At 33.8% G+C, this 9,862-nt stretch overlaps 1 protein-coding gene across 1 annotated transcript; it reads left to right on the top strand.

Moving 5' to 3' along the window:
* Window positions 1–5,261: 5,261 nt before the first annotated feature.
* Window positions 5,262–9,561, top strand: LOC307129578 (uncharacterized protein). Its single transcript, XM_079822121.1, has 10 exons — window positions 5,262–5,777; window positions 6,329–6,361; window positions 6,470–6,706; window positions 6,925–7,257; window positions 7,385–7,714; window positions 7,869–7,967; window positions 8,314–8,379; window positions 8,534–8,596; window positions 8,673–8,701; window positions 8,837–9,561. Exons 1-10 carry the CDS (start codon window positions 5,711–5,713, stop codon window positions 8,903–8,905), a joined length of 1,326 nt encoding a protein of 441 aa, XP_079678247.1. The 5' UTR covers window positions 5,262–5,710; the 3' UTR covers window positions 8,906–9,561.
* The last annotated feature ends 301 nt before the right edge of the window (window positions 9,562–9,862 follow it).

The raw sequence follows: 9,862 nt of genomic DNA, 5'->3' as shown, positions 1-9,862 counted from the left end.
TTAAAGGAGCTGTATGTAGGACTGTGGCCAAAACTGGTACTGCAATCACTTTCAAATTACTGTAGAGCGGTGTATCCCCTCTCCCCCTCCCCCTGACTCGAGGTTGCCAGATAGGCTGCAGGATGCAGCAGGAACGTAGGCTGCTACACAGAGCTTTCAATGGCAAGTGACGAGTCGTACACAGTAAGTTTTTTTTCTTTCTGTTAATTATGTTTATGCTTCAAGAGCGATGTTTTGTGAAGTAATTATGAATCGCAAAAATTTACTAATGGCGATTAGCCAAATATAATCGTAAATATGAACGCTCGTATGTGACAGTACATTCCCACATGAAAAAATACTATAGTATATTATAGTAAAATTACAGCAAAGCTAAATAACATTAGCAATGGTCATACAGGTCAACTTGCAGCATGTTTTGTCCACTATATATGCGAAGAACGAATGAGGAATAATTTTTACCGAGGTAACGTTAGGCTACTGTCTCAAATACGTTTTCACATTGCCATAATAGGCGTGCTAATGTTGTTTTCCTCAGCGTCCCAGCATAATGACAGAGAAACGGGCTCTGATAATGCATAACTAATGTTAGCAATGACGACTCGCCGTTTTTATTTACCAAACAATTCCTTAACGTTACCTTTTCAATTCAATGACCCACCTCCTCCATCTGCGCTCACCTAACGTTACTTTGCACGAACATGCATAAATTTGTTTGACTGTCATGAATATTTGAAATGTCCATTTACATTAAGTACAAGTTAGCCAAACATAGATGAACCTTACCTGTCCAGGAGAAAATTAGCAACGTTGGTATCAGTCTTCAAATTATTCTCCGTTTTCAGCCGTCTCCATCTTTCAAAGGCATGTCTTATACAAATCCTTGTTTTATTTCGGACACTGTCACAACGTTTTTCTGATTCATAACAAGGTCGTTTAGGTTTCGTAAAGTTAGACATTGTTTATCCAAAAAGTTTATAGCTGCAGCTGTGGTAACTAGAGCAGAGCTGGCAACCCGAATGCAGAAACACTACTGACTTCGTGATTGGTAGGCAGGTGGAGGGTGGCGCTTCAGGCCAAAACACAACATGTCAACATCAACATCAGTTGAGGGCTGCAACTTCACTTTTAAAATGACAATATCTTGGCCGGACAACCGTTGTCAGTGATATAAGTATTTGAAATTAACATGAATTCTTAATGTCTAGTGACATATCAGGGCCATTTTATGATTAATTGAAATACATTTCTTACATACAGTTCCTTTAATGAAATGGCTGCTAAATCACCTGGGTTTCCTTAAAGAGGCATTGGCTCATCTGCAAATTAATATTGCACATTAAGCTCAATGACAAATCTATGTTAAATCTGTAATATGATATTTTTTTCCCAGGAGCTGACACCTGGTTTAAAACCAATCATGCAAGTTCAGAGGTCAGCTGAGAAACACATTCTTTCATAAACATTTCAGATTTCATTTTGATTTGCTAATCATACATGATTTGTGATTTACAGTATAAGTACACTCTTTAATCTTGTATATCTCCATATCTACAGGATATGTTGGACTGCAGTACTACAGTCATCTATTCAGCGAGTACAACACAGTGAGCCTTCACACTGGAAATTCACAGAACCTCATATTTTTGTTTTTGTTTTTAAATGGAATTAAAAACATTAAATGAATATTGTATGAATAATAGCAAGCTAGTCGTGCTTTATTTTGTTATATTAGGAATAAATTAAGAGTAATAAATCTTGTTGCTCAAGTGCGATTGTGTGGGTGCTCTATCTAAAGGGTATTTGGGTTTCGTTTGCATATGAGAAAACAAATGCAACACACATCACCTGAGTATAATCAGACTTGAATCAATATGGCTTGCACGAGAATGAAACCTCCATGTGGTTTCATGACACACAACTCTGCTAAATGTAGCAACGTATTTCCTGGTATGGAAAAAGCTAAGACGGTTTGGTAACATTTTATTTTAAGGTGACGTAGTTACACGTTACTACATGTACTTACTATAGTAATAACAGTAAATTATGCATTATTACATGTAACTAACCTTAAACCAAACCCTAATCCATAACCGTAACTCTATAGTTACATGAAGTTATTTAATATTACTGAGTACTTTAATGAGTAAGTATAATGTAACTACTGTTCACTCTAAAAAAAAAGGCTCGTAATCATAGGGGAACCTTTTTTAGTGCTATATAGCACCAATTTTGGTGCTTCAGTGGTTCTTCAGCGGTTCTTCAGAGGTGCTATATAGCACCTTAGTCAAAGAACCGGTGAAGAACCTCTGAAGAACCGCTGAAGAACCTCTGAAGAACCGCTGAAGAACCACTGAAGCACCAAAATTGGTGCTATAGCACTAAAAAAGGTTCCCCTATGATTACGAGCCAAGAACCATTTTTGGTGCAATATAGAACCTTTTTTTTTTTTTAGAGTGTGTCACCATAAAATAATGTGTAACCAATGTTTTAGCTTTGCAAAAATATTTTAACTAAGAATAAAAATGCAAAAAGAAAAATACTTAAATTGCAAGCATTTTAAATGAGACATTCATAAAAAGAAATGTAAAATGATTGCATTCACTATGTGAACAGAAGCCTATATAAAAAGTAATTTCTATTGCTAACTTTGAGATATGAAATGTTGTCAGGCACATTTGACTCTGCAAAGGCAAAGGTTTCAATAAATTAAAAAAATATGTTAAAGTTTAGTTTAGGGTCTAATTCACACTATTAATTAGCATGCATATTACTAGGATATTGGCTTTTTATTAGTATATATAAAGCACATATTAATGCATTATTCTGCATTACCATATTCTACATGCCTTAATCCTAACCAATACCTACATCTAACTACCTTACTAAATATTCATAAGCAGTAACTTGTAGTTTGCTGAGGCAAAATTCATAGTTAATGAATTGGACCCTAATCTAAAGTGTGACCCAATAATAATAATAATAATAATGTTTCTTATACCTCTTGTCTAACTATAATCACATTGGACCAGCACTCATAACTAGTGTTGTTTTCGTCAACGAAAAGTATGACTAAATATCTTCGTCAACGAACCTTTATAACGTGACGAAAACGAGACGAGACGCAACGTAAATGCTGGTCATGTGACGATGACGAATAAAAACGAGACTAAATGTGGTTCACAAAATAAAAACTATGCTAAAATGTCTCTTCATTTTCGTTGACGAAAATGAGACGAGACGAAAAGTCGTGTTTTTATTTTGCAGTATTTCTGTGCGTCTCAATCAGGGGCTGCATCAGGTCTCACTGCGCAGACGCAGGCCACATCACTCTCTTCAAATCCCACTCGCGCGGCGTCTCCGGTGAGTGAACGGGTCCGATGGCCGGCCAGTTGGGGTTCGTAAGCCCTATTCGGACGGTAATTGTTTGTCCTGCGGTCGTAAGGTGTCTTCATTATTTACAGGAGCTAGTCAGTGATTTTATTGTCGTCTTAATGCAGAATATCAGTGTTTTTCTCCCACCACCCGTGTAAAAATCTCCGGCCGAATTACCTAACTGAATTACTGTTTGACAAACACCAAGGTCGTGTGGTGCCGTCTGAATCCACATCTCTGAGTTTTCCATCACTTCAGAATTCACGGTTTATATCCTTTTTGGCCACTGCAGAGCACCGTGCGGTTGTGCTTCGCTGTTATTTTGATGCATTTTAAAGATCTAGACTTGTATTACTGAAATATTGGCAAGTATTTTCAAGAGCAAGATATTTCATCACCGCTCAAACAAAGAAAGAAAGAAAAGCACGTAAACATTTGAAATGTGCCGTTATAACGGCAGCAATTATATATGTTAAAATAACCGCAGCATTATGAATACCTCATAAGCGAATAAGAGGCTATATTCACTTATTTCCACTAATTTCCATGTGGAATAAAATTGCATCCTTTATTTTGAGATAAAATACAAGACAGAAAAACATTTTAACTATAATGTGGGTCTAATTTTAAACATAAATAATTAAATAATAATTTGGATATTATTTTCCTATTAAATTAAATATGCATTTATTCTTATTAAGACATTTGGAAAAACTTTTATTACATTGAAGTGGAAAATAAAACGGGTGTTGTGGAAATAGATGGGGAGAAATGTGGCCACAAAAATCACAGGAAAAAACACCACAAACCTTAAGAGACATCTTAATGTTTTTATTTATTTTATTTAAATGTATGTGTGTGTACTTGTTTAGTTGGTAAAATAAATATGTTGTAACTTCAAATCAGAGCGTCTTCCGTGTCTGGAATGGATGTATTCTTGAGTCTATAAGGTAACAATAATATAATAAGATAACATTGTTTGAAATGGGTTTGGCTAAAAGAAGATTTTGGTTTTGTCTATAATACGTACTTATACTATATTGACTGGGTTAAATAGAATTGCATTACTAAAAAGAGACTAAAATACAATTTTCATTGACTAAAACTTGACTAAAATGTCATTAGTTTTCGTCGACTAAAACTAGACGAAAATAGTCATAGATAATTCTGACTAAAATAAGACTAAAATGCTCAGACTTTTAGTCGACTAAAACTTGACTAGACTAAAAAGAGTATGACTATGACTAAAACTAATAAAAACTAAAATGACTGCTTGACACAAAGACTAGACTAAAACTAAAATGAAAACAGGCCGCCAAAAACAACACTACTCATAACAGGAACACAAAACAAAATTTCAAAAGCTGTCTAACACTTTAGAGTTAAAAAAAAATCTAAAAATCTTCTAATCAATTCTATTTTTTACATTTTATCAACTGCATTTTTATGGCCGAAATGTATAGTTTGATATTTTTGTTTCCGTATAGAAATACTGTAGCCTATATAATTTCATAATTTGGTAAACTGTATATATCTCCTAGAAGGCTGTTTAATGGCAGGTTGTGACAAGGTTTTTGGGGCATGGCGGTTGTTGGGCCACAAAATGTAGATAGATAGATAGCTGTTTCAATGTAGCTTAACAAAGGCTATGCCTTATAAAAAACCCAGCAATCAAGGCTGTATTATATTAATAGTAATATTGACATTTATTGTTTAATTAAATTATGATATAATTACTTTCAATAACAACAGGTTAAATTAAATTAATATTTTTAATGGGAAATGACAGTAGAAATGATCAATATTTTGTAGATTAATATGTGTCTACAAATAAACTGAGTTTCAAAAAGACCTCCTCAAAAGAGTTGGTGAGGTTGTGAGTTGATCACACTCTAGATCACAGATTTGTGTGCCTGAGAGAAACCTCAAGATAGCTCAGTTTAGAAAAACATTTCCTGCACTGGAAATTAGTCGTGCAAACCAGACTAGTCTAAAAACGTTTTTTATTAACGTTCTTTATTCTAAGATAAACTAAAATGGGCTTATTAGAGTTATTTAAACCATGAACAAACAAAGATTTCAAAAATATGATTTCTTTCTTATTAGTTAGATTTTTAGACATTTGGTCAAACTTTTAAATGTAATTTAACACTTCAAAATAAATTAGTGCTAGATACAGCATCTCTCTGCATGAACATTTTGTTTAAAATTCATGTGCTGATTATTTTTATGACAGACAGATATTGAATATTGCACCGCCCATTAAAATTCACTGTTCTTTCATCAAACTCTTCAGAGTGCATTACTCTGTCCGAGGCTCTGGGAAAAAAGAATCATGGCACTTACACCTTTTAAAGTCTTTATTTTGGTGTGTGGATTTTGTTCCAGATTCCATGCTATTGGTGAGTCTCACTTTAACCAATTGATAAAATATTCTGTCAAGATATTTTAATTCTATTCTTTTGTGCTGTGCTTTTATTTTACACAACATACATACTAATTAGAAATCGATAAATTATTGAATGATTTAATAATGTTCAAACGATTTAAAACTCATTTTAAATATGATAATTTATACAGTACAGTAATCTGTATATTTTATAACTTCATTGTAATAAAATGTAAATTATATATATATATATATATATATATATATATATATATATATATATATATATATATATATATATATATATATATATATATATATATATAAAATTAACTAGTAAAAGATACTTAATAAACATGTCTGTGTCAATGTCAGGGATTAACAACTAGACAATCAACAATGGCTGATTGCATACTGTATATAGTGTGTAGCCTCTCTTTGTTCAAATGTTTTGAAAATTGTATTGTATTTGTGGAAAGTCCTCGGCTGATGTAAGAGCAAAGTTTGCGGATTTTGTCCTACTGTGTTTCTTATGTAATTGTAATTCTTTTTCATTCTACACAGAATATCCAATTCAAACTGCCAAACAAAAGGAAGGTTGGTTGAGTTTCTAAATATTTGAAAAGTAACAGTAAATTTTGCTGTAAATATAAGAAAGATAATCAACATTTCTCACAATCGGTTCTAATACTCCATCTCCCAAAGTCCAGCGTGGATCTGATGTGTCTTTGCGATGCGACGTCTCTTTCCTGTCTGAATCCTCAACATTGCAGTGGGAGAGAGATGGAGAACAAACATCCAACACCACTCTACTGTACAACAACTCTGCCTACATCATCTTACACACCGTTGATGAACACAGTGAAGGGAATTATTACTGTAGATTGATGAAAGATGAAAGAGTAGAAACTGTTAGGATTCACACGCTTAATGTCAGTTCAAGTAAGTTTATTATTTTATATTAAATCCGTGGTGTATGCCTAAATTTTAAGGATCTAAAATATTTGACATTAAGAGTACTTAGAATATTAAGTTAAATGTGCAGAAATCATCTCAATAAAAAAAAAAAAAAAACTTTAGGCCTAAAGACTTTTAAAACTGAAATGTACTAAATGAGATGTATTCACTGAAATTCACCAGGTTACCTGTTGTCTTTCCAGATTCACATACTGACAAAAATAAAATGAATACCATTTACAGACAAAGCTCTAATAGTGACGTATCACTGATCTGCAAGTCTAAAAGGGAATATGTTAGCTGGAAATGGACCTGGGAGCCGAGGCCTAATTCACAGACTGATCTGATAGCAGTTGAAAAAGGAAGAGAAGTTCAAGTAAAAGGACCAATTCAACCAGGAAGACTTTCTTCAACCAAATACAATAGTCGAGTTTTTATCTTTCACATCTCACCTGTGAACTTCAATTATGGTGGGAAATACAGGTGTATTACAGATACTGGTATCTACACAACCACAATACTACACACCATCAGAGGTTTGAAAATATCAATCAGTTAATCAATAATAATAATGATAAATGCATTGATTTTTCACATATATTTGATCATTAGTAAATTTGTTCAGTGCATTTTAAAGGTAATTGATGTTGTTGTTGATTTCAGTCTCAGTGGAGCCTCCTGATGGTGTGTTGAAGAATCAGTCAGTGATTCTTACCTGTGAGCTTTCTGAAGTGACTGATTCAGTGACGCTGGTCTGGCTCAGGATGGAGGGGAACAGAGGAGTGCTGGGAAAACAGCAAATTATGACTAAGAAAAACAACAAGTTACAACTCACAGTGAATCTATCCAGCAATGAAACAGACCTGCTGCACTGGCAGTGTGCAGTTTTTACTGAGAATACACTCAGAGCTCTGGCCCCTATAATCAATCTTTCGTCATCAACTACTGATTATCCAAGTACATCAACAGAAACCTCAACTGTAATAAACCCAGGTAACATATTTTAACCACTAATAGTACTTATAAAAAAAAGTATGCTCAAAATGTACAATGTAAATGTTCTAGATTATATTCAAATGATCCTGGTATAGAAAAGTAAAAAAAAAATGAATTGAATTAATAAAATAAAGTCTCTATTTTCTTTTAGTAATCAACAAACCGGCTATTGTATTCTCTGTTTTGCCTCTTTTTGCTGGGATTCTGCTTGGAGCTCTTTTGTATTATTTTTACAGAAAACGAATGTCAGGTAAAAAAAAATCTGTACATTAGTCTTTTCTGTGTACTTTTACAGTACATGATGGAATCGTTCTATATCTATCTATCTATCTATCTATCTATCTATCTATCTATCTATCTATCTATCTATCTATCTATCTATCTATCTATCTATCTATCTATCTGTCTGTCTGTCTGTCTGTCTGTCTGTCTGTCTGTCTGTCTGTCTGTCTGTCTGTCTGTCTGTCTGTCTGTCTGTCTGTCTGTCTGTCTGTCTGTCTGTCTGTCTATCTATCTATCTATCTATCTATCTATCTATCTATCTATCTATCTATCTTTCAAAACTGTAACTGTTGCTGTATTTGCAATTATTTCAGTGCGCTCCGACCCTCAGGACTCTGAACCAGTCTATATCAACATCAGCCAAATGAGGAATGACAGAGGTATTCAAATCGGCTAAATATATTTCATTTCATATAGTCTATCCATTAGCTGTTTACGATTTGTCCTGAAATAACTTAAAATAAAAAATGGACAATTACGGCAATATATTTTCCAACAAATTTGAAGGTCTAGTTTTCTTCTTCCTCCACGTAGAGTGCAGCGGCACACTGGGAAACAGAGAAAAGAGTCCTGAAATGTATAGTCATGTAAGATATGGTAAGATCTTTTGCATCAAAGAATTCCAAAACGTCATCTCAACTCAGCATCATCTCATAATTATCTTTTTCTGCAGAAAAAACAAACCTAAATAAAAGATATGAGGTGAGTGCAGACGTTTCTGAATATTATACATCTGTAAACAGTAGCCTATAATGTTGCTGTGCCAATTGTGATTGTTATTTTCCCCAATAAGTTTATTTAATTATTTTTATGTTAATTTGTCTCATCTCTCCACAGACGCCAGTTACATCAGACAGTGTGACCTACTCAACCATTTATTTCAACAAATCCAGGTTCCAGACTTAAAGATATACCTTCCCCACACTATCATGAAAATCTAAGGGAGAAAGTATTTTGTCATTTATTCATATACCCCCAGTTTCACAGACAAGGCTTAAACCTAGTCTCAGACTAAAATAAATGTTTGAGCTGAAAGCAGCATGCACTGACATATCTTAAAATATGTCACTGCTATTGTTTTATCTCAAGGTGGACACCTGTAATGTTTTTTTTTTCTAAGGCACGTTTATTAAAGCTAAATGTCCTAATTGAACTAAGGCCTAATCCTGGCTTAATCTAAGCTCTGTTTGTGAAACCAGGCCAGTGTTTTATTTATATGAACCCCAAACTATTGTCTCATGGAGAAAGTATAATCACTTTTTATATTAAACAGCAGATGGCGCTGTCTGATTACATAAACTATAATGTGAGAATGAGAAACACACCTAACTGCCTTCTCTAAAACTACCACAAATAATAATATGACTGGCTCAAACTGGATACTTGCATTTCTTAATTAATTTTGTGTTCTGTAAATAGCCTACTATTATTGTGACTTAGCATTTGTTATCATTTTATAGCCGCTTTCATATTAGTGCATGTACACTGGTAAAATGGCCATTTGATGGCACTGTTTGAAAACATACTTGAAATATAATGATAATAAAAAAAAGTGTAAGTACAAAAAAGGAAAATGCAGTTACACATCCTCTTCTCTCTTGCTCTCTCTGTCTGTCACTTTCATCCTCCTGGAATCCACCCAGAACATGCTGCTTCAATGTACTTCAATCTAAAATACAAAAGTGTGGAAAAAAAGTAGTTTGAATAGGATGTCTTTATGGACAAGGTATAACGCTCCTCACTAACTCAAGGTTGCTCTGCTTTGTATAAATGCGTGTCTTTATTTAAACGTGGGGGGATTTTTAAACGCTTCTCAAGGTCTGCTTAGTAGAACCATTGAGTGATGAATTAGAGTATGACAGG

This window comes from Gobio gobio (genome assembly GCF_949357685.1).
Source record: "Gobio gobio genome assembly, chromosome: 7".
NCBI lineage: Eukaryota > Metazoa > Chordata > Actinopteri > Cypriniformes > Gobionidae > Gobio > Gobio gobio.
The sequence above is the reverse complement of the archived record's forward strand: the minus strand, read 5'-3'. Positions and strand labels throughout refer to the sequence as shown.

Bases quoted from the DNA above. Each gene is read 5' to 3' on its own strand.
- LOC307129578 (XM_079822121.1), top strand. From the start codon at position 5,711: ATGGCACTTACACCTTTTAAAGTCTTTATTTTGGTGTGTGGATTTTGT. The intron at 6,707-6,924 runs GTAAGTTTATTA...TTGTCTTTCCAG, and splicing joins CACGCTTAATGTCAGTTCAA to ATTCACATACTGACAAAAAT. The intron at 8,380-8,533 runs GTATTCAAATCG...TCCTCCACGTAG, and splicing joins CCAAATGAGGAATGACAGAG to AGTGCAGCGGCACACTGGGA.